We start from the raw sequence: 26,617 nt of genomic DNA, 5'->3' as shown, positions 1-26,617 counted from the left end.
TTTGACCCATTTCGTAAATTTGCATTAAGCTCCCTTATAGCCAAAATTAATATTTTATGAATTTGGCTTCAAAATTCCTAATGTCCCAAAAAGGGGACATTACACATCTTCAGGAAGGAAGTACTTGATCAATAAGTTAAGGAGCAAATTGTTGACATCTTTACAAAGGTTCTTTCAAAAGAGACCTAAGAGTACCTAAGAGACAAATTGGGAGTGATGCCACTCTCATCCATTTACTAAGCTCTCATGAAGCATTTGTGTAGGGTGGGGGGGCTGGGCGGGGCATTCATTGTCATATTTAGTTAGCCCTTGATACACCTTCCAATTGATGTCAAATGGGGAGAATTTGAGTTAGGGGAGCCTTACAGTTAGGGACAGTTGTTTGATCCCATTGCACTAAGAAGATTACCCTTTACAAAGTTGCTATCAATGACAACGGGGAGATTGTTGGAAGATTGTCATTAATGTCAAAGGTGACAAGATTGTGTAATTGATGTCAAAGGGTCAATCAGTGGTGTTCAAGTTGAAATATTTATGGTAGAAATAATATTTTCTTTTGGATGATACTTTTATGTACTATTTGGCCAATGTAATTTGTTGTAGATTACTTTTTGGTTGGCCTATTGTTTTGCAAATTTTTTTTGGCTAATTGATTTTTTTGCGAGTTGCTTTTTGGCTGACCTAGTTATAAAATTGTATTTTAAATAAATAATTATTGCTGCTCGACCTAGTTTAGGGTATTCATTCCAAGAGCAGGCAGTAAAGGAATTTGTATGTGATGATCCTTTGTAAATCTTGAGCAATGTTCTTTAAAAATCCTTCATGTTTCTTATCTCAGAGATGGAAGCTGATTTTTGGGTCACACGAAATTCCTCAATAGCATCATAGCTTTATAACAAGAAGTGTGACACTCTTCTGATCATGAAGTTTTCCATTGGGCCTCCAAGCTCTTCCATTGAATTTCCTTCTCTAGATGCTATGGATAACCATGAGTTGCAGAGGAATCTATAGCTATGTTGCAGCACTAAGTGACCTCCTTGCAAGTTCTACTGAGCTCATTGATGTACAGAGTTGAGAGAATAAATAAAAGGCCATGGAGCATATGCATACACACAACAATGGTCAAGTATTAAGGTGAAAATGCTCAAGATGGGCTTTACAATAGAAATCTTGCTGACTGGCCTATTTTCACTTCCCTTGTTCATCTAGAAAGGCCATTTATTTAAATGAAAGCCAAGGGGACTGTATGTCTTGAATCTTAAGAATATTCTTGGCGGTTATCTATTTATATCTGTACAGGAAGCCAAGACTAATCATTACAAAATTTTAAGGAGGTAGATGCTACAATGTGTTCACTCCAACTTGATAAACAATGCTTTTTCTCACAAGTGATCAGCTTTAGCTGCAAAAGGAGTAACTCATTCTCAATGTTTGCAATAATATTATCTGTTGTATTACTTTCCTGGTACCAGTAGATGGACTCATCAATTTCAGATTGTTCCAGGAGGGTGAATGCTTCCTCATGGTTGCTTGGAAGGCACTATCATGAGATAGTTTCATGCTTCTTTGTCGGTAACAGATGATGATTCTTCTTGACCTCCAGGATACTTAAACTCCTCTGTAAGGCACTTGTGAGTCCACAGACAGAGCCTTTGTCTCCATTTTCTATCAAAATCTTTTTGAAGGCCAATAGTATATGAAACTAGAAAATAACTTAAGCTTTCCTGGTAGGTGACTTTCTCAAGCCAATCTTAGCTTTCCTTTGGTGGTCCCATCAGAATCAAGTTTAAATCTTCATCCATTGAGAAGTTGGGGCTATCCACTTGTATACCTCCTATAAGAGAGAATTCTATAAGCTCATTAACAATAAAGATGTTTGAATTTAGGCCGCTTTCTAAGAAACACTTTGTCAAAGGCTGTGCAAGTCTTCTTTGTGTTCTGAATTTTTGACTTGATAAGCTTGGAGACCTTGACAGACCTTATTTGTCCCAGTGCTCCTACATGAAATCGCAGGCCTCAAGGCCCGTCATATTCAAAATTGTGTTGGTATGAATGGACAGTGTGGGGGAACATGGGGTATATTGCTGTACATAATTTAGTCTAGAAAATTCTGGATGTGAATCCTTAGTGAGACGGGGCTCTGAATTCAAATTTTTATGAAAACTAAACAGATTAAGGTACATTCTCTTGTAAACTTCTATTAAGGTGAATATTTCTATTAAAGATGTTTGAATTTTGGCCGCTTTCTAAGAAACACTTTGTCAAAGGCTGTGCAAGTCTTCCTTGTGTTCTGAATTTTTGACTCGATAAGCTTGGAGACCTTGACAGACCTTATTTGTCCCAGTGCTCCTACATGAAATCGCAGGCCTCAAGGCCTGTCATATTCAAAATTGTGTTGGTCCGAATGGACAGTGTGGGGGAACATGGGGTATATTGCTGTCCATAATTTAGTCTAGAAAATTCTGGATTTCAATCCTTAGTGAGAGGGGGCTCTGAATTCAAATTTTTATGAAAACTAAACAGATTAAGGTACATTCTCTTGTAAACTTCTATTAAGTTGAATATTTCTATTCACATGCTCTTCAGGAGTTTTACTTAGGTTGATGAATATCTTATTTATATTCTGCACTTTATTGTGAGAAAAAATAGTTATGTGGTATAGATGCCAATGAATTTGTGTTCAATTAATTTTACAAGATAATCCAAAATGAAATTTAATGAATTTAGTAACAAGCTTGCGAGTTGATAAATCTGAAGACATTTTTTTAGTCTGGATATGCATTAATACGTTGTCTGAGTTTTTGAGGTGCTACATCTAGACGAATTTTTGATTTTTTTTTCTGTTTAACATTAGGGTGCTAATGGAGCAATAAGAGATGAGACTTTGTTGAAGCTCTCTGTTCCTGTTATATTTATCCAGGTAAAATTTTGTATTATCTTGTGTAACTATTTGGTATTTATTCTGATCAGTGTTTAAGTTGAATGTTGTGGTAGAAATGAAAGTTCGTATAAGCTATTTACATTTTTAGCTTTTGGTTCTACATCAATATAATTAATAATTTTACCACTGTTCACTCTTGGAATAGTGAAACCCATTAGTACATCAATAGGAGTTCAATAGGAGTAAATAGCCAATATCATATTATTGTCATGATTTATGTTCATTCCTATTTGTAATTGTTGAAATTGAGTTGGTGATATGCCAATCAAATTATGATAATAAAATTTTGCTCGTGCATCCTTTTCTATTTTATATTGAGATCATGTGCCAAATGCTGCCAGAAGCATTTTGTTAGTGTTTTATTTTATTCCTTTTAGAACAATAAAATGGAACAATGTGTTAGGGTAAACCTTTAAATAAAATGGAAGATGGAATTCCCTGTAATAAAAAATAAAATTAAGCCCTATAACTCTAAATTATGATGATTAATTATAGTTTTTTATGGTATGTTAAAATATTCTCTATTTTTTTGGCATGCAATGCAAACAAACTTGAACTGCCAGATCTTTTGGTTCTTGGTTATTAGTACAAGGACACCATTGGTATTCCACACACATACAAGATATATTATGTATATGACCAAAATTAGTGACCGACCTTATGATAACTATCCACCCACATTTTCTAGCTAAAAATAGATGATAGAAAGTGGTGACATTGTGGAGCTTTGATATCCTGTTGAATTTCACAACTCAAGCACTTGTAGGATCAAATAGCAAATTAAGAAGATCTTCCACAAGCAAGGGTAGCAACATAAAAATTGCTGTATTTTTCAAGTGCAAAGAGTATAAGATGATTTGCAATGAGTATAATGATATGCTTTTATAGAAAAATCTATCTTTAAAAAAACAATATAACACGGGGACACGTTCTTGGGATGGGGTGTCCGCCTACCACTGGCAACCTGCCACTAACTCGCTGGTAGGACAACACAATGTCTCTAGAATGGTGTGGGTGTTAGAAATTTATTTAGCGCTCCCCTTGGGATTCATGACAAAGGGCTTAACGGCCTCCTGTGTACTATAAGTTGAGTGGTTGTATCGGGCATTGACAGATTGATCTTTTGGTGCAATGACAATCCCACTCTAACAAGTGGTATTGGAACTTGGTCACAGATTTGAAATTTGAGACCCTCGGGTAATGCTGTGGGGGAGATTGTTAGAAACTTGTTTAGCGCCCACCTCAAGATTCATGACAAGGGTTTAATCACCTCTTGTGTACTATAAATTGAGTGGTTGTATCGGGCATTGACAGATCGGTCTTTTGGTGCAACGACAACTCCACTCTAACAGTGGGGATGTCCAAATGTCCCTTGACCATTTCAGGGATGTCTGCGACTCTGCAGGTCCCCCATCATGAGCAACAATAAAACTGCATATAAAATGAAATAAATCATTCTTTTAATTTTCTTCTTGGTTCTATTTGAACCCTAATTGGTGATGGGTCCCCTCTTGGTTGCTCCAAGCTTACAAAAACCCCACCATACTTCATTTTTACTCACAATTGTATTTCTCATTATTCGCTACAACAGATAGAAAAGAGTGAAAAGGAGAGAAAGGAGTCATTTGAGGAGTGAGTATAAGTGAATGAGGAGAAAGAAGAGGAGGAAGATTCTAGACCTTCCTTGAAGTGATTCGTCAAGCACAAGGTAGGGTTTTTAAACCTTGTTTTTTAATTTTCTGATTTTTTAATTTTAAATTACAAATTATTTTAAATTGTTGAATGTTCATTGTTTTTCATGCTCTAAATCAAAATTGATGATGAATCTCGAGGGCAGAATGAAGAATTTATGATGATTCTTCATTTTAACCTCAAGATTCATAAATTTAAAATTTTGTTTGACTTTGAAATATTTTCAAATCAATAATTAAAATAAAATTAAGAGCTCCCTTTATTATTTTCTTAAGTAGGCTGAAACTAGTTGCGTATTGAATTTATTTTCATTTTGTGAAATGTAGTGTCACAATGAGCTCTTGTAGTCATGAGGAGAGTAGATGAGATGGAAATTCAATCTTAAGAGTGCAAGTCAATTAGAATATGAACCTGAGCATGAGGCTGAACCTAAGAAGAGTGACCAAGGGATTGATCTGGAAGCCAAAACTAGTTCCATGGCTAGTGTACTAGCTGCTACAGATTGCCCCTCTTAAGTTTTGGTAGAGTTTGCTAGGGGTCTTTATGATCGTAAGTCTCGTCTCAGACAATTTGCAATAAGAATAAGAGAAACACTGCCAATAGGTGGTGGCACAAGAAAATGGAGATGCAACATTTGTAATGCAGAATGGTATGGGAGCATCACTAGATTTAATTCATACTTCCTCTTTTGGAAAGGAAATAGTGTGAATCTATGTAATTTTTTGGAAGAGCCTAAAAATATAAAGTACAAAATTGAGTTCAATAAGCTTTGGGGTATACTTGAAGACAATGTAGTTCTAATGCTTACTATGCTTCATAACGTGCAAGTTTAAAATTGAACACTTGATATGGGATATCAAACACTCAATTCCTCTCATGAAAAGTTAATACTCATGAAGACATGAGAAAAACTCCAATGCTCTTTACACCTATAGATACTAACTTAGTTATCGATGTGATTTGCTGATAATCATGCAGGTAGCCTTACATTGTTCATTCAAGGATGACTTGGATTTTGGGATGATGGTGATGACGATGGGTTGGTAAAATATACAAATGCCAGATAATGTAGATGGTGGTGATGATAGGGGTGTGTTTCTAATGTCTTTTACCTTCCTAACTTTCTTCTTCAAGACTCCAATTACTAAACTACTTGCTATCCTACTCCTACTCCTATGAATGGAAAGATTAGCAAATGGACGGGGATCGAATCTAATGAAAGCTAACTAGTGGCTCTACCTCCATAGATGCAATGATTCAAGGGAAAAGGACTAGTTTACCACACAAGGCTTCCTAACAAGCCGCTAGGATACTAGTGGCCTAGTTTATAAATCCCTATCAAACATCCACTAATATCACCATGCAATTATCCATCTACTCTTACTTAGAAACTTTTTCAAAATGAAATCTACTTTAGCAACTTCAAAGGAAATCTAATTCTAACAATTGGAAGTAGAAACCATGCAATAACACCAAATGTTCTTAATCAACATGCAAGTCACAACAATGATAAAGAGAAGCGATTTTGGTATTATCTTAGTAACAATTTTCTCCGACCTTTTGTTATATCCATTTTGATCTATTACCTCGCTAACCGGCTTGTTGGCTGACTCAGGAGGAAATCTCCCTTGGTGTTCTTCATATGCTTCAAATTTTGGTGGAAATGAAATCTCCCCAAAAGTCAAGCATTGATCATATCTCGAGAATGGGACAATTTCATACCTCGTGACCTTAATATCTTCTTGATTGTTTGACTCATCTATTATGTTTTGAAACAGGTTGGATGCCCTCTTGAACTCAGCACATCCTAACTCCGAATGTTGATCAGTCTCATGGAATTTGCAATATTTAGACATGGTGGACTCGGCTAGAAATATTCTATCCACCGGCCTACCATCTGCTGAGGCTTGATTATCAAGTGGCGACACCACATTTCCATTGTTTGGGCCTGTGTTCCACATCCTCTTTTGGTTAGACTGATTGTTGTATCCTTGATCTTGTGACTGGCCGTTACCTTGATGGTTGTTATTTTGATAGTTCCTTTGATAACCACCACCTTGGTTGTTTCTTTGGTAGTCTCTGTCCTGGTAGTTTCTTTGGTATCTGCCTTCTTGATGATTTCTTTGATACCCTCCTTGATAACTTCCGCCACGATTTTGATAATTGTTTCCTTGATTACCTCCTCGATTGTTCCTTTGGAAAGATTGGAGTTGATTGTTTTGATTTCTCAAATAAGTAACTTATGTAGATAGTTTCTTGACTTGCTCGATCAATTCCTTTATTTCATCCTTTTCTTCTTGTGTTCTTGTGGATGAACTTGCATTTTGCAGATAAACTGGCATTGATGGCGGTGCCTGAGACAACGGAGGTTTTGGATGTACCACCAACTGATTTGTAGGTGCTTGGTATGTAAGTTGTGGAATTAGATTGTTCGAATACCTAGCACTTGGGGGTTCCATTCCTTGTTGGCCCAATTGCTTCCCTATTTCAATTGCTTTAGTGTAAGCCTCATTCAAGGTTGTGGGAACAGGGTTCGCCATCCTTGTAAACATAGCTATCTGACTATCTAATGCACTGTACTATGCCTCCAAAGCACCTGCCTCCGTCATTGTGTAAGGGGCTTGCAATCTCGTGTAGGCCTTGTGGAAATGATTGCTGAAGGAACTTATTGACTCTTTATCGTGTCTCCTAATGTCTAAAAACATCCTATGTAACTCTAGTGGTGTGGTGGGCATGCCAAATTTTGCAATAAACGCTTCTCTGAGCTGAACCCATCTTGTTATAGATGACATTGGCAAATTGACGAACCAGTAAGGGTCTTCCCCTAATGAATAAGGGAAATGCCTACATGCTACATCCTCATGTTGAATCCTTCTGTTGCACAATGCATCTTCAAACACTTTGATATACTCCTTTGCTGTACAGTTAGGGTCATTAACAAAGAACTTGGAGTAGAATACCGTTGGATTCTTCGGTAGATCATGATATTGTTGGAAAGAAATAGGTGAGGCGTTGTTTTGAATCCATGGTGGTTGAGCCATCGTTGCTTGATTGACTTGAGCTTGAATTGGCTAACTTGAGGAGCTAGCCAAATTTGAAGTATCGGCTACCCAACGATTCCTTGATTTCTTATGAAATTCTAACACAAGTAAATCCTCTTCCTGGTGTGGCGTGGATCTTAGTATCCTTTGCCTTCTATCAAATTGCAGTTTCTCAGACCTTTCGAGGGAAAAACACCCAATTCTTCTATATAGCTTGACTATAATTCTGACCTGATTGATTTTCTAATTTGAATTTTCCTCAAGAGCGGCCTGAGCTTGGCTTTGTGCTTTCCTTTCTCTTTCAAGCTTCCTTTCTAGTTCTCTTTGATGTTCCAACCTTTTCTGAATTTTCCTTTCAATAGCTCGTGCTTTCCTTTCTTCTTGATTCAATATGTCAATGGTGTCCAGATACTCTCTAGTACTCTCACTTTCTTCCCAAGCGGTTGAGCACAAACTGGCTACAATATGGTCTTGGAGTGTTCTCCAAGTTGCTCTAGGTTGATTTGATCTAGGAAGCACCATTCTTCATAATTAAATACCAACGAGTCCTTAAACAAAACACTTTTAGGCCCTCCTTTTACAATTCAGAACGTCAATTCAACCTCCCAATGATCTTCAATTCGGCCTTCCTTCTAGGGCCAGATAATGTTGATGTCAGTTTTGTAACACTACATTACATATAGCAATTGAACACTTGATATGGGATATCAAGCACTCAATTCCTCTCTTGAAAAGTTAATACTCATGAAGACATGATAAAAGCTCCAATGTTCCTTACACCTGTGGATACTAACTCAATTATCGATGTGATTTGCTGATAATCACGTAGGCGGCCTTATGTTGTTCATTCAAGGATGACTTGGATTTTGGGATGATGACGATGACGATGAGTTGGTGAAATATACAAATGTCAGATAATGTAGATGGTGGTGATGATGGGGGGTGTGTTTCCAATGACTTTTACCTTCCTAACTTTCTTCTTCAAGACTTCAGTTACTAAACTACTTGCTATTCTACTCCTACTCCTATGAATGGAAAGATTAGCAAATGGATGGGGATCGAATCTAATGAAAGTTTACCTACAGCTCTACCTCCATAGCTGCAATGATTCAAAGGGAAAAGGACTAGTTTACCACACAAGGCTTCCTAACAAGCCGCTAGGATGCTAGTGGCCTGGTTTATAAATCCCTATCAAACATCCACTAATATCACCATGCAATTATCCATCTACTCTTATTTAGCAACTTTCTCAAAATAAAATCTACTTTAACAACTTTAAAGGAAATCTAGCATTAGCTATTGGAAGTAGAAACCATGCAATAACACCAAATGTTCTTAATCACCATGCAAGTCACAACAATGATAAAGAGAAGAAATTTTGGTATTATCTTAGCAACAATTTTCTTTGACCCTTTACAAATGAGAGCAAATGGCCTTAGAAAGAGGCCCAAAATTACAACCGATGGTAGGGATAAAGAGGCAAAACCAACGATCCAGATTGGATCCTAGAAACCCTAATTAGGGTTGTCATCCCATTGGCCAATGAGAAGACGCCACCTCATCAATGGACCGATGAAAAAAAAGGAAAAGTGGCAACCAATGAGAAGGCACCAAAATGGTAGCCAATCAGAATCAGACACCTATCCTACCCAAGAAGAAGAAGAATTTGCCACTTGGGCTTACATCAAATGATCTTTTAATATAGTTCTACCCTTTTGTTTCATCCTTTTGGCCAAAGCAATGAACTTGACTAGCTTGTCGTTGACTTCCTTAATGGGAGGGCAAGGTGTATGTTTCATCTTGAGCTCAGCTGAATTCATCATGTTGCTTGCTGCTTGCAGTGTTTTCTCGCGATCCTTCTCATATTCTTTCGCGTATCCAATAAAGCCATTGAGGGAGGCAAGGGTGCCCAAATGTTTCTTCTTGATGGAAACCTTCGCCAACTCATCTAATCTCAATCCAAATTCTGTCTCATTGATGTTCTGCTCTTTGATATCTTCAAAATTAAGCGCAGCCCCAACATCGCTCATCATGGTTGAAATGAAAGTTTCAACACCTGGGCTGTGCTGTAAAAGCTCGTTCCGTACCTCTTCAAGTATCTTCGATCTGATAGTCAAGGCAACAAACCAAGACTCCACCGTACTCAATCCTCCATCTATCAACTTGGCTCTTTCCAAATATTTCTCTGGTAGCTCAATGAATGCCTGTAGCCTGGGAATGGCTAAGTCCTTGACTAGAAGGAAATCCTTCCACTCACCTTCAAATATTCTGAATTTATCTCTAATAGTCACCAATGACCTGAATGTCGAGACAAAGGAAGGCAAGAAATTTCGCCCATCTTGGATTGTATCATGGATCCAATCCTTGACTTCACGCAGCTGAGCTGATATCTCTTCTGTATTGCTCCCGCTATCTTGAGGAAGGGCTGCCTGGTGCAATTGTTGGATAGGCTAGCAATCTCTCCAATACTTGTTCTCGGCCTCCAACTTTACAATCCTTTCGTTTGCCTTCCTCAACCTTTCTCTGATTGAAACAATGCCTTCCTAGATCTCCTCACGTTCCATGTCATTCGTGATTCTTCCCAAGTTATGCTCTACTATCTCATATTCCTGAGCTACAATCTCATCTAATGCCTTGTTAACCGTTGGTATAGCAATATGAACTTTTCTGTAACCATCATTGTCACTCCTGATTACCTTTGCCACCGTTTCTGCAATTTGTTTCTGGTTCTCGTTATCACCTTTTTTTACTAATCCTTGGATGTCTTCAACTATTTAGACAATCACTACCTCGCCTCTTGGCATAAGCATTTGCCTTAACCATAGTGGTGCAGTGCATCTCCCCAAATCTGGATTCGGTTCGACTAGCAAAGCATCACCAACGGCCTCAGGTGCCTAGCTCATTTCCCCAATATCAATTGGCCAATTCTCTTCTCCACTAGTGATTGCCACATTTTCTCCATGTTGGTTCTCTGAGAGAGGAGAGTACTCGGTGCTATCACTGTAACCACTTGATTCTGAATCAGAGCTCATGTCTACCGTGGCCCCTTGTCCACTTGTATTTTCTTCTTGGCTCCTAGCCTTAATTATGCTCTCTCTTGATGGTGCTGCATTCTGTCTCTTTGCTGGAGGTTCCTGATTTTTTTTTCTTTCTCAATCTCCAAACCTCTCTTCTTGCTTCTAACTGTTCCTTGCTGCTGGCTACCTCTTTCACCCTTCTGTCTGACTAACTCTGTTGGACCTTCTTTTGGTTTCATCTTTTCATAAGTAAGGTGTACCCTTTGACTTTGTAATTTCCTCAACTTCCCATTGTACCACGACTCGGTGTGCAAATCAATTGCTCTTGTAACTACCTCCAAGGAATGATCTTGGTGGTCATCCCAATCCACTGGATTCAACTCTGTTCCATCCATTGTATCATAGCCTTCTCTCAGCACATTTTCATCATCTTCTAGTTGATCGGGAATATCATGGCTTCTCCATTTGATTGCCCTCATCATGTTCATTAATAATCTTTAGAAAGCTAGCTTTCTCACATGAAAGTCGTCCTGGGCATTAGCCCAAAAACCTTCTATAGTAGGAACATGACTAAATGTATTTCCGTGAGATGCTTTGATAAGACCATTAGGATCAAATCCTTGCCTTGCTTTATACCATGCTAGCTGATACCATTCTAATTCTTTCTCTGTAGCTAAAAAGGTGACAGGATTGGGGCAACTATCATTGCTAATTCCAAATGAGAAGGTAATTCTTGTCTCACCTTTAAGTTTCATCATTCTGTCATAATGCTCAAGTTACCTAGCCAATTCCATCAAAACTACCTTGTCGGGTGGGTACCTTGGAAGGCTCTTGGGACATACTATGCTTCTTGCTACTCTAATATAAGTGAATTGTGGAAATTGGATGAACCAATTCCCGTACTTCTTGACTTTTGCTTCTGCCTCTAATGAAAGCGTCTTAGCAGGTGTCCCTTGTAATATCCTTACTGTCCTCATGGCAAAGGCGTCACAAAATATTTTATTGTCTTTGTTGTTGTGCAAGTGAAGTTGTGGATAACACTCATGCACCAAACATTGCCCCGACCAATTACCAATTACTCCTAAGGCCTTAAGTCTAGGATTTTCATACAATCTTGCAATTAGATAGAACATATAAGACCCCATATAGAATTGTTTTTGATTTTGCACGGTCCTAAGTTGCAATTCTAGATTTTCGCTTATGATCCTACCCCAATGAAATCTTCTTTTTCCATTTTCAATTCCATCAGTAAAATAATACATCCAGTTCTCGAATTGGATACCTTGAGCTAAGCCCATGATCTGGCTGAGAAGCACAATGAGATCGCCATACTCTGATTTGAAATCTGACATGGTGAGCCTTGATGATCTGGTAACTCCCTTCTTGCCCTCATGTAGCCAATCTTGCTTTAGGTGAATGAAGAAAGCCTTCTGATTATCCTAAAATGACTTGGCCGCTTGATCAATCATTATCACTGTCATGCCTTTGTATTGGGGGATATTAAATGCTTCTTCAACCACTTGTTTGCCGATGTTGGCTAACACTCTCTTCCCTTCATCGAAAATGATGGACTTGGTAACAATATCAAACCGAGATGCACACTCCATTACCAACTCTGGACAAGGCAAGGTAGGAGGGAAGGCCACCACGTGTACAATTTCACTTTTGTAAATTTTCCTTGCCATGGGGGATTGCCCTTCCTTCAATCTATCTTTTAACTGGATCAAGTTTACTGTGCAGATATTAGTATCACTTATTCGCCTCAATTTTGAGAAGAAGGTGGTCTTAGGCGTCATGTCTTCCTTGTCTTTTTTGGTGTTCGTTCCCTTAAGGTTCTTGCTTGCACTAACATCTACCATCCTAAACACTTATTTCTACCCTTTCATTCTAAGTGATATGGACTACTCTTATCGATCTCCAACTTTCTTTCTATCGATGGAATCTAGCTTATTTCTACCTTGCCAAGTTCTATCTCTACTCTTATCAATCTTCAACCTTCAACCTTCAACCTAGGGATGAGACTGCCACTTATTTCTGCCTCTTCGTTACCTTAGGATGGACTACACTTATATCTCCAACTTCAACCTAGGGTGGGCTAGCTTATTTCTGCTTCACCAAGTGTCCTATCATGGAATCTATACTTATCTCTCCAAACTTCAACTTATCAATGGGATGATGAAGTGGTGGATGATGAATGCAAGAAGAACATAAGGGAAACGAAACCAAGCAAGAACAAGGAGTGGAATCTGCCTTTAAACCAATCTTCACCTCTAGAATGAGTAGAATTTTACCTTAATTTTGTTTTTTACCAATAACCGGGCCTTTTGCAAGTTTGGTTCAGACCTTAGAAAATTCAAGCCTCCTTGCAAAAAATCAGAATTTCGATCTCTTTGAGACTGGCCATATTTGCCCAAAAATTAGACCTCCAATCATGTATCCACTACCAGATAAAAATTGCCGAGATCTAGTGCAAAATTGCGGCCCTTAGCAAGAAAAAATCAGACTCCTCAAAATCGCCAAGCAAGCGAAAATAATTAGGTCTCCCTCCAAGTCATCTAGGGCAGAAATTCATCCAAATCAAAGGAAGGAGAATGGCGCTAAGCAATAAAAATCTGCTCCAATAGAAATCGCCAAGACTGAAATTGTCCTCCAAGAGAAAAATCGCCGAGTGTAGAAGCTGCTCCTTGTAAGAGAAATCGCCAAACAAAGAAGAAAACTGCTCCTTGCAAAATCGCCACACATAGAAGAAGGTTGTGATGGAATGAAGAAATGAGAGTGGGAGGAGCCCTCTTAGACCACATTTCCTTGAATCCCTCAACCTGGCCGACTAGCCCTAGAGGAGAAAAAATAAATTAAATTAGATCTTTGGTGGTGGTCCAAATTTAAATACAATGCTAAAATTACTTAGCTCAAAGTGAAATGAGCCCATTTAATTGCCGGTTGTGATAAAAAATTGCAAAAATAAAACAAGGAGAGCCTAGGAGATGCCAAAATTTTCATTTAACAACGTTTCGGCAATTAAAATATCATTAAAATCAAATTTAGCAAGCTAAAATAGTCTTTCAATTTTAGTTTACCAAATTCCTTTCAACGTTTAAAAATCTTCTAGGCAATATTTCAACCAATTTAATGAAATTTTGTAATTTAATTCACTTTGAATTTTGCAATGCAATTCTAATTTTAACCAAAATAAATCATTTTTCTCTAGCATCCAAAATCAGTTTTCCAATTTAATTTCACTATCACAATTTTCTTTCTCATCGAAAAATTTAAGATTTTCCAAAACACTTAAATCTAAAAAATTTTCATTTTGAAAATGTTCAAGATTACAATTCTTTCCAATTTCCAAAATCTGTCTAAGTCCCAAAATTTTTGCAAATTTATCTTGCTGAATATTGTTCTAACCATAAAAAATGTTGTCTTCGAAATTTGTTTGGCCTAAGGATAAAATTACAAGTTTCGGAAAATCATGTTAAGGCCGGGCGAAGAAAGAAATCCAACCACATCCCTCCTGGCCCGAAGGCCTCCAAAGTGTAAAATTTTCAAATCGAAAACTTTTGGACAGCTCCGAAAAACTTGCTAAGGCAATTGAAAAAAGGGGGTCCCCAAAATCTTGGGGCGATGATTGTGAGAATGTCACAACAGGTAGCCACATGTTTCGTAATGTCCCTAATTCAGTAGGATTGAGGAGCATGGGTATGTCATTTCATCATCGCAACTCTTGTGAGCTGACACTTGGATTTTAGGGTCTTTGTTGGTGCAACTTACTATTTATAGTAAGTCATGAGTGTTGGTCACCACTTATAGCAATGTACAGAGGTGACACTTTGGGTCAAACTATCTTTGTTTATAGAGCTTTGACAATAAGAGCACAATGAAGGGTATTAATCAAGTTTGACTTAATTAAATAACTTTATAAGTTTATTGTTCTAATTAAGTGGTGTGTTGAAGAAGGCTGTTTAGTGAAAAGTGTGCACAAGAAGACTCTAACCATTGAATTATAAAGGAGTTACTTAAAAGTTGAATACGCTTCCAAATGTAAAATCATAATTTAAGCGAAAGGTGTGAGCATGAAGCCTTTTAAGTGAAAGGTGTGAAGGATACACTTTTTGGATTGAAATATTATAAAAACAAGGCTCTTGAGATAAATTCATTTATTTCATTCTCTATATTTATTTTTTGTTTTGATGAAGTTTGTGGTGAGTGTTTGAAGCTGTGAGAGAGTTGAAAATTCTCCACATTGTTTTCTGCACTTTGAGTTGGAATTCGATGCCAATGAATTGTACATGGTACTTTTGTTATTTGGGTTCAGAATTCCAAATCAGCTTGTTGTTTTGCATTTTGTCACCACAAAATGCAGGTAATAGTACGAAACTTTTTTAAATTAGTTTCACATTTCTCTAAGCTTTTTTATTTTTATTTAATTGGTCAGTATTGATCAACCAATCAACTCCAATTAATATAATGAATCATTTTACTAAAGGCTTTCGTCAAGTCTTTTTCATTTTTCTATTTGTTTAGCCTATGCTTGATTTTTGAGGCTTTCAAAGTCTTTTTTCTCATTCTTGAGTGTGTGTTTGTTGGTTTTTAGTCCTTTGGTTTTGCTTAAGTCATTGCTTTCAGTTTTCCCTTCGATTTGATTTATCTTAGGGCTTAATTGGAGTTGACAATCAAAAGATATGACCAATTTAGTGCCCAAAAAGTGGACCTTTTTGATGCAACTACACGAATTAAAAATATCATGTTATATTTTTAATTTGACATTCACTCTTTGAAAAATATAACTTAAATTCACTTTATGTTATGTTCTTAAGTTACTTTATATTTTAATTTTTCATTTAAAGTAACTATGGTGGATTTTATGTTATATTTTTAAGTTGAGTTTACTTTTTAATTTTTCACTTAAGTGAGTATATTAACTATATAGCTCAATTTAATTTGTGATATTTAAATCAAATGCTCTAGTGAATATTACTTATTAAATGATATTTACATATTATATTGTTAATATGATTTGTCCCACTTGAGTAATATTTTATCAAAATTAAATTGACATGTGCTTAAATGATATCTTAAATATGCAATTATATCTTAAAGTTGATGTTTTTGATGCAATTGCTTGTAAAACTCAACTTAAAAGTGTAAAATCACTCAAAAAAGGACATTTTTAATGCCATTACATGTAAAATCACTTAAAAGCGGATGTTTTTGATGCAATTGCATGTAACTCAACTTAAATGTGCAATGACATCAAAAAGTTGAGTTACATATGTTACATGCATATGCATCAAAAAGGTGAGATTTTGGCTTGGGTTGCATATGCAAGTAACTTAAACATGTCTTTACACCAAAAAGATGCATTTTGCACCAAAGACATGTAATTGCATCCCCAAAACTTGTTTTTGGACAAAAAACATGTTTTTAAAACATGCTTATGGACCAAAAAGGTGCATTTTTTCCCTTGGGAGAGCCCATTACATGTTTCTAAAACATGTAATGGCCTTGAAAAGGTGCATTTGGGTCTATGTTGCATATTTAAAACATGTAATCACACACAAAAGGTCCGTTTTGCATTCAACTTCATGCATTTGCCCTTCCAAAACCCGTTTTTGAAGAATTTCATGATTTTGGCCTCCAAGAACTCGTTTTTGGTGATTTCTCCTAGATTTCTCCATGGGATGACTTGAAATCTTTCCCTCAAGAAGCATTTTTGCATCCTCATGCATTCCCATGCATTTGACAACCTCATTCATGCTAAAAATGTTTTGTTTCAGCCTCATTTAGAGCTACGTTTTGGAGAAAAATAGCCAGATTTTGGCCAAATAAGGGGTTGTTTTGGAGTTTTGATCATTGTATATGCATTTGGGAAAGTCATTTTTGCATTCACAAGTCAAAAATGACTCAAAAACATGCATTTTTTGGCCACGTTTTTGTTCAAAAAACTCAAAAAATGGCATTTCCAGCCCATACTTTTGATCAAGTGGGGTCATTTTTGAGTTTTCATGCATGCTATTGTCTTTGGAGACTACATTTTTGGTATTCACATGTCAAATTCGACCATTGAATGTCCATTACATGCAAGTACGAAAGAAGTCAAAAAGTTGTTTGAAAATCCGGATTTGAGGGAGAATTGGTCTTCAAGTCCATAAAACTTGCTATTTTGGCACACAATCATCATGTAGGTGGACATTTTCCTTCTTGCTGATTCCATGCATGTTTTAGCTTGATGCTTTACACTTGTTGCTTTTGATGCTATGGAAAGTGTATTTTTCATGGTTACCAGGAGACCCATCTCCTACACCTGGGGATGCGTCTTGGAGACCCCCAGTACCGGAGACACGTCTCTAGGTACCGGAGACGTCCCCAAAAATGTTTGGATGCAAAAGGTTTTGGTTGCCATCTCCAAAGTCCCCCAACCAACAATTGATGTCTCCCACCAAAAATATTGAGCATAAGGCATCATAAAACTCCTAAATCTTATCCTCTATCATCACCCCTTAAAAAATTGTTATTACTTATATCATATATGTTAGTAATTATAATGATAGCCACTATAGTTTTCCAATCAATTTGCTTAATTACCTCTAGAAAAACTTGTCAATGATGTATAATTATTTCTTTATTAAACAACAATTAACGTCTCCAAGTACCCCCGTCTCCTATTTTTGAAAATTAGCCGTACCAGTACCAGTACCAGTCTCCAAGGTCTCCAAGTACCCCAGTCTCCTGGTAACCTTGGTATTTTTCCTTTAAAAACAATGAAATGGTTCATTTTCATGTTTTTGGTTTTTTCCCAAACTCTAAATTCGAAATTGCATGTTGAAGTGGCTTTCTTGTTGACAGGTTTGATTCTTTTGCCAAAGGTACATTTTTCTTTTGTGATTATTTTTGTGTTTTGCTAGTTTGCATTTCGGTTTTTCTTCATTTTGGAGAAGTTGCAAGTTCTTTCCCAAGAACTTGAGCATGTTTCATTTCGCTCCATCTTCCATTTCATGCAAGAGCACCATCACATTCCATTTCTATCTTTCCATGTCACAACACTTCGAATCTCATTCTTTACATGCAATTACATGTATTTTCATTCATCATCCGCACATACATGTGATCTCATTTTCCATTTCCATTTCTACTCATCTCACTTTTCGCATCCAATCACACGTCATGATTACATGAGAAGTCTTTTACATGTAATTGCATCTCTAGAACTTGTTTTTGACTAAAAGTTACTTTTAAAAGGTCAAAAAATGTCATGTGCATGTTTTCCTATGTACTTGGACTTCACCACAAAGACAACTATAAAGTTCACTTTGCCTCAAGTTACATTGTATTTGCATCTTTCCATATGCACTTACACCTCTATGCGTAAATACATCTTATTCCATTTCTTGTGTCATTACAAATTTCATCTCATTTGTCATCCGTACTTACATGTAAGCTGACTCTTCATCCGCATTCGCATGTCATCTAACTTTTTGTTTCTCATTTCATGTTGCATATAAATGTAATCCACTTTTCGTGCAATGACATATTGAAAGCCCGTCACTTTTTAAAAGTCAAGAGTTTTCATTTACACACATTCCCATGTGTTACACTTTCATGTCCCAAAGCATATTCATCACCTACTTCATGTTTTCTCTCTCTCCACCCACCGTTTTCCATCTTCTAGTTCATTTACATCACACGTGTTCCATAAGTGTCTAATCCATACTTCGAATACCCACCCCTCATGGATTCATCATTGTAACTCAAATTTCAAAGCTTTCAAGGATTCAATCCCATTGAAACTTTCATGTTGCATTAAGTCAAGATATGCTAGAATTTCTACAAAGAATGAAGACATCCAGTAAAGAAGGCGTGCTTTGAATCAAAGAAGAGGTAATTCTTTTGGTCTTCATTTTCCCAATGGTTGTCTGAGAACCTGAGTTCGTGTGGGAATGTGCCAAGCACTTTGTTTAAAAAAAAAAGAAAAAAAAAAGTTTACATTTAGACACCATCGAGAAGGTTTTCAAAGTGTCAGAGACTCCATAATGTGCCAATTTACAAAGGAGAATTCACGACGATTTGAACGAGAAAAAGCTTGATCACATCAAGTTTTCAAATAACAATGGACATTTCATTAAAGAGAATTAGAGGCTATTAAAGATGCAACACGATGGTTATCAAGGTGAATGTAGTGGCACAAAATACAAGAACTTCCGATCCTATGATCATTCGGGATTGCATTACCAAGTATAAGGCCCTTTAGAACAATCCCTAGGATTGTTTCCTTCTCTTCCGTCTTCTTTCATGTTTGTAATTGAAGAGGATGTATTACATGAAAATGTATAATTACATGTAATGTGAGTTGCATGTAACCCAATAATTTCTCTCTTAGTTAGACTGGGTCAAAGTTGGTTGAGTTGCTCCCACTTTTTCTTTCATCTTTTTCTCAACTCCTTTGACTATATAAAGGAGTGCCCCCTCATTGTAAAAATCATCTTTTTTTGTATGCAAGAAAGCTTTGCCATATTTGTGCAAGCATAGCTTTGATTATGTAGTACGAAGTTGGGAGAAAAGTGAATAAAAGAAGCAATTGGATTCGAAACTTTGACTGGAAGCAATTAAGCTTTGATTGTAATTTGTGCCTATTGTCTTTGATTCATGTTATTATTGTGTGTTCAATAATAGAGCATAGTGATTTACGAAGCAATCGGAGCCGAAGATTTGACTAGGAGTAGTTGTGACAATACATAGACTATAAGCTTGTATTACTATCTCAAATTCATGAAAAATAGTTAGAATTCCTTACTTTTGGAAGTCTTCGTGCCCTAATGGTAGAGGTTATCCTTATAGAATAGGTTAAAATAGGACTTGAGCCAAAGTGGTACGCCTTCAGCTAGCCTTGGTGTAACATACATTTTTTCCTGGGTCTTAATTAACAACTAACATATAAAAGAAATATAGTTATTAGTTCATTTTCATAGGAAGATAGTTATATCAGTTACGTTCATGTGAATGAGATTAAGGGTTACAATCAGTTAAACAAAATTTCATAACTAAGAATTGAGAGCACCAACTAAAAACACCATCAATGAATTTATATGGAAATTAAAATCTACATACCATGGAATTTGAAGCCGAATCAATCTAAGGATGCTGCTGCAAACACTCAGGTTAGTTCACAAATACCACTTAGGATCACATGACGATTACCATCAAATACCACTATATCGATTAGGGCATCACATACCACTGTATCAATTAGGGCATCAATTATCATTGGATTATTTAGGGCATCAAATACCGCTATCATTTAGGGCGTCGGATACCACTGTATCACTTAGGTATTAGATACCACTGTATCATTTTGGTCATCAGATGCCACTGTATCATTTGAGGCATTCGATACCTCTGCTTCATTTCTTTTCTTCTTATTACTAACTGTGGCAATAACATAAGATTAGAAGAGATGCTCATAATCATTATTCTTATAAATGAAAGACTGAAATAACAATCCAATAGATATATTCCATAATTCAATTGGAAGGTCAATCGATCTAAATGGTTACCAATTACATTGACGAGAAAGGTTGCTTTCATCAAGGGAATAATCGAATTCAACGATGTAAATTAATCCATCATATCTTCTACTTGTATAAATATCAAAAAAGTAAAAGTACTTGTTACCAATAAATGTTTGAATGCTCAACTTATTTTTATCTGATGTACGTCTTGGCATCTCGTGGAGAGGGGAAACATTGTTAGGGGCTTAACCACTCAACCACAGACCTTAAACTTATCCCTACACTTTCTTTAACTAGAAAGGCCCTCCCTATCTGGAATAGACATGGAACACTTTGTTAGTGATTGAGCATCCTGGTATCAAATCACACCACTCAACTTGACAATAGAAGAAAACATGATCATGCATGAGCTATTAAATGATTCATTCTAAAATGATAAACATTGTTATGTCACATCTGATTCTGTTGCATGTTATTGCAGATTCCATCTCACCTCTTCACCTTTTCCATGGCTATATAGCCGGTGAGTCCTAAGTGCTCAGGTCTCAGAGAAATCGGCTCTGTCCGTTGATTCTCAATTGATTCATGAATATTATATGTTTCCAGCTTATCACAATCTGGTATAATCTGAAAGAAAGAATGGAGTCTTGCTGGATGCTCAAAAACTCGCCTCAGAAAAGATCTTGAACACTAATTTCCAATATGAATGTTGCTCAAGATTTTAGGAAAACTTCAATATAACTAGGAATCGTGGAAGGGAAACAATGCAATGGTTACTAATTGATAGAGATATCGGGTGCTATGATAAATGTGGTCAGGAATGAAGAAGTCGGGTGCTTGAACAAGGAAGTCAGGTGCTTGAAAAATGAATGTTTTCCGCTTCTCTTGACTTCATAATATAAAGAGATAATATGTCTCTTTGGCTTCCAAGAAGCTGTAACATAAAAGAAGTGTCTTGGCTCTTGGACGCCAAATAAATATGCCAAGTGTTCAATCGGTTTCAAGTAAAGAATTGAATAAATAAGAAAAAAAATTTGAAAAGTTACAAATCAAAAGAATAATATAAACATATTTATTTAGTTGCACGTAAATATATTTTATTAATATAACACATATGAAATGTTTATCCAAGGTCGTACCTTTTAAATATGTATTTCTAAATACATGTTTCATCTTAGAAGATTTATTTTATCTTCTTGTACATGCATTTCAATGTATGTAGTAAATAGATAAAATCTTGTATAAAAATAATATTATTATGCCACCTTTAATTTATATCTGTGTATGTACATAAATATGCATTATAATGATATGGTGGAAAAGTCAATCAAAAGGCATTTGAGGTATGCATTCACTAACTTAATATTTTAAATGTTTATTTAATAGCTCATGCGTGTCTAATGTGTGTATTCTATTATGCAGTTGCTAGGTCCTCAACCATGGTGATTCATGATTTATACCCATTTGCTCAGTGATGGTGATGCTCCTATGCCCAATTCTTTTCTGACAATGCTTCTACCCCTTTGATGTGCTCCCTACAAGGAAATTCTCTGCAGTTAAATCATATTATCATAACAAGTTATTAATCATAATTAATCATAACGGCTAACTGCCTTTTCAATTCCATGAATTCATGATAAATAATCAACGAGCATGTTATCTTCATATGAAATTATAATGACTAACCATCTTACCATTTCATAGGGTTATAACAAATTTAACTGTCAATTGACTTCATGTGAACCTCAACGGCTATATGAACATTTTAAATTGGGTCGAAAATTGGGATGTAAAACTTTGAGTTAGTGTTGGTTTATCAGTATCAACGTTTACAACTTTAGATAGAAGTGTAGTTTGAGGTTTCATCTTGCCCATTACTCGCTCCGTGGGTAAGTGGATTCTTTCCTGAACGCTAAGAGGAAAGAATATTGGTAACACCTTTTTACAAAATCTCTCAACTTCTGGCTTACCTTGAGTTGATACAAGGAACAGTGAGAAGGGGCAGCCTTCCCTTTAAGGTAGGAGAGACTTTGTCTCACACGCTGTGGCTAGTCATCCTATTTTGCCACTGGATTTTACCCCAAACTGTCGGCTGCAGAATATCCACCCAACACAGCCCATGCTTGAAAGGTGATGTGATTGTTGAGAAGAGGAATAGTAGGAAGTTCTGAGATATAACAGCTTGGTGTTGGTTGTTAGAAATGATAATTTCTGCAATTGTTTTGCACTTTAAATTGGCCACTAATTGTTAATGAGTTGTGCCATATCTGCTGGGAATTAAATTTGCACATTTTCCAAGGACTGTTTGGACATATTGTGCAAGGGTTTGTATACCAAATTACCTCTGAGCACTGGGTTTTCTACAACCATCAAGGCGGCTATACTACTGTGGTCCTATATTGTGTTTAGAATTGGAAATTACATACTGCGATCATTGTTATATGGTCTGTGTTTACTATTTGTGATCTATGTTTGAATTTCAAGCAATGTTTACCCATACATTGGCTGCGATTCACCATATTGTGGCAGTGTTTCTACACTAGGAGCTGTGATCCGTTATAAAGTGGCAATCACTGCTGCCATTTGTTTTTAAGTGTCATTTCCTGGTTCTGAATTAAATAATATTATGGTATTTCTGTATATGCATTGTGAGCATTAGAAGTTTGGAGACTAGAAAATTAAGTTGACTTTTAAAGTTAGTAATTTCTTAGATTTGAGTTGTCAATTCCATATATTTGAACCCCCGCTGCCTCCCCCTGCCGCCCCCCAAATTTTATTTTTATTTTTTATAAAACTTCAAAACAAAGCAAGAGACTTCAAGATAGTTTCAGGGCAAGCCAAAATGGCTCTTTACAGTGGTATCAAAGTGGTTTTCTTCCATCCTGTGGGGTAGGAAAATAAAATTTATTGTGCATATATCAGAATTATGGTCACTAGTCAGAAAAAATGGGATGGTATTGTGAGACATTTGAATGGGCTAGTGAATGAGTTGAATCAAAACTACAAATGGACGACACAAGTGATTACAAATCCAAAAAAGACAAGTTTAATGTTTGATACAAGTGCTTTCTGTCAAACAATCTGCATAGCTTTTGGAAGAACAGTACATATGAAGTGCTGCAATTATACAAGTTCAAATCTAATTATCAGTCTTCAAATACAGAGACCTTCATAGTCCCCAATAGTTGTTTTCATGAGATCTAGTTTTGTCTCTGTTCGTATCTGTTTAGAGCAACTTGTTATGTGCAAATGTTACCAGACAACATGTTAATATTGGACAACTGACGTATCTTTTTGTTGAAAATATTTGCATACAGGAGTTTTACTCACAGAAACAATTGATGGAATCCGGCACACATTGTATCCAGACAAACACCGTTAAGAAGACAAAACAGAAGATATGGTTTAAAACATGGGGTGCTGGCTGCTTGTGTGCCAGCCCAGTAAAAGAAAAAGAGAAGTTCAAATGATGCCAAAGTCCCCACTTGTTTTGAAGATCATTTTATCATTCCATTTTGCAAACCGGGCACCATGTCAGAAGGATGGCTCAACCTTAAAAATCATTGTTGGGTTATGACACGAAAATTATTAAAGATGCTTTGTAAAGAAATTTTGAGGCATGCAAGCATTCAGTCTTTGCAAATGAATATCCTGGGTCATCGATGTGCTATCAGGTTTGAAAGATGATGCCCGTCAATTAAAAACAACTGCAGGTAATGTTGTTCAATAAAAGACAAAAAGGAACATTTACTCTAGTACCAAAGTTGTTATTTGTTACGGGAGTTTTTGGTTGAGAAATAAAGACAAGTCAGTTGTCTAACAGTTAAAGTAATTGGTTATAACAGTCATTGAACTGTTCTCGATTGAGCTTATAAATTGGGCAATCATCATTATTTGGATAGTTGTGAAGATATGGAGGAGAGTATATGAATGAACTTGTAATCCATCAAAAAGGTGCATGTGTTTTGGTTGAGAAGTATTATATGTCTAAGCATATCTATGGTAGAAAAACTCTGTGAATATAGCGTGACAGATTTGAGTGAAAAGAAGTAACATTATAATACCAGAATTGATTGAAGAGCAGTTAAATAACATATTCTGCAGTCAGAGGATCAAACAACAACGTCTGGGATCTGTGGTTCAGAGTTTCATAATACTTTCAGACTTTAAAGTTCCAACCTGCATTATTGTTTTGACATCTTAATCATCCAGGTTCTATTCAGTCAATTATTTAACAGAGATTCTATCAAAAGAACTCATGCCGATCATACTTTAGCAAGAACTTTTATGATTGATTTGGTTTGCCATATTAAGTGCTTTGTACAGTGTGAAGATATTTTTACAAAACTTTTGATCAGAATTCCACAACAAAGTCGCAGTTCATTCTTTTTGTTAAGGGAGAATTACATGGTTGTAAAGTGGTGTCAGTATGTTTTAAAATGTGAATTGAGTTGTAATTTGATTCTTAAAACATTTATCTATTGTAAATGAGTTGATGCTCATCTAGGAGTGGGTGCTCTGATTTAAGAGAGTTTTATTCTAAGAATAGGAGTTGAAGCTCCTAAAACTCTGTAACTGGTTTTAGCGACAGTGCCCCGTTTCACGATTCTTTGCAAGCCCCAAAGCTTAAACTAGCACAAGGAAAGATACAAATTGCAAATGATAATAAGATCTGAGGCATGTTAACATTATGCCCAGAAATAAAGATAAGCAGAAATAACATCAGAATAGAAGCAATAATGAACACCAAGACACAACAATTTATCCTAGGAAAACACTCCAACTTGAGGGGAAAACTCAACCACAAAATAAAATCACTTTTCATTGAATAATCAGAGGCCCGAAATAAAATATGCCCAAACACAAGGGTCAATTTGCAGTAATAGTCAGAAGCACAAGATGTCAATATGTTTTCATATGAACTCCTCTGAAGTATATATAAAATTGCCTTGACCCTTCATTATCTTGCCGTTACAAACTGAAGACCCCTTAACTGTCTCGATCTTTCATTATCTTGACTCTTAAATGTCTTGGCTCTTCAATATCTACGCATGGTATCTTTATTAGCCAACAAGGAAGATTCTTCACGATCTTTAGAAAATGTGGCTCTTCATATGAAATATCGTTCATAAATAAAGACTCTTTGCAGCCTCACCATATTAAAGGATTAGATAATGCAGAAGCATCTTAAATATAATGCTGATGCAATCACAGTTTATCACTGCCTCTTAGCAAAAGATATCATTTGCAGATTTCGTGTCATCACAAACACAATGACTACACCCATGTGTGAACAACAAAACTTTATCACGTGATATCGTCATCTCAACATGATGTTCACCATGGCTACTCCTAGAGGGTGAATGACACAAGAGCTAAGTTATGGTGTCCCACACATGACTGACACCATGGCTACTCCCAGAGGGTGGATCCTCCATGGCTACCCTCAGAGAGTAGAAGAAGGGATTTCACCTCAAACTTCTCTGGCAGAGAAGAATAACAAGGGATTGCACCTCGAACATCTCCCTCATGGAGAAGAACTCATTATCAAGGGATTGCACTTCAAACTTCTCTCTTACAAAGAACTTATTAGCAAGGGATTGCACCTCAAACTTCTTCCTCATAGAGAAGACCTCATTAGCAAGGGATTGCACGTTGAACTTCTCTCTCATAAATAAGAACTCATTAGAGCACATAAAAGATTATTTGAATGCTAATACTCCATCTCAGCTGAGACCTCCCTCTCAATGTGAACATCATGCTCACAACTTTGATTATCACAATAAATTAATTGATTCCATTGTTTGACTAAGCAAAGAGCTCTTGCAGTCCCACTGCTACACAAGCATGTTGATCCTCTGCAAAGGATTTGACACTCTTCCTCTGTCACACAATCTCCTTGAAAATCTTATCGAGCCTAAAAAAAGTCCTCCCTCTTCAACTCATCAAGCATTCCCTTGAATTCTTATGTAATCTCTCATCATCCTGGTGCTTCACAATTTGTTCTGGAAGCATTTTAAAGAGATTAGTAAGAGGCTCAACCGATGTCCCCAAGAGAAATATGCAGATTAATTCTAGAAGCATACACGATTCATTCTTTCCTATGTTATTGCATGAATTAACTACATAAAATTCATAATCAATATTCAAAGATATAATAAAAAAATAGTTATCTCTTTATTGATCACTTTAGCAAATCCTTTTGGATTTTGATTGTCATAGCCCTTACAGTTCAGCAGACTTGACCGCTACAACAACATGCGTTCATATCTTATCCAAGAATGTCTTAGAGAATCAAATGACCACAGACATCCAACAAGTCATACAGTTGCAGATGCGTGTAACTGAATATTAATATGCCATTTTGATCCTTGACCAGCACATACAACAATGATAATGGTAAATCACATGTGAATCCAACAG

General features: G+C 36.4%; 1 protein-coding gene across 2 annotated transcripts in view; it reads left to right on the top strand.

Moving 5' to 3' along the window:
- The window catches only part of LOC149548332 (alpha/beta-Hydrolases superfamily protein), a 180,618-nt gene extending 155,925 nt beyond the window's left edge, over positions 1 to 24,693 (top strand). For both annotated transcript variants that reach the window (XM_089794847.1, XM_089794848.1), the window contains exons 6-7: positions 2,855 to 2,920; positions 23,512 to 24,693. In XM_089794847.1, the coding sequence (XP_089650973.1) occupies positions 2,855 to 2,920; positions 23,512 to 23,664 (219 nt within the window). In that variant the 3' untranslated portion in view covers positions 23,665 to 24,693. The remainder of the gene's footprint in view (positions 1 to 2,854; positions 2,921 to 23,511) is intronic.
- Positions 24,694 to 26,617: the final 1,924 nt, after the last annotated feature.

Source organism: Cupressus sempervirens, chromosome 7, assembly GCF_028749045.1.
Source record: "Cupressus sempervirens isolate cs-2001-9-10 chromosome 7, ASM2874904v1, whole genome shotgun sequence".
Lineage (NCBI taxonomy): Eukaryota > Viridiplantae > Streptophyta > Pinopsida > Cupressales > Cupressaceae > Cupressus > Cupressus sempervirens.
Note: the sequence above shows the minus strand (reverse complement) of the source record. Positions and strands in the feature narration are given on the sequence as shown.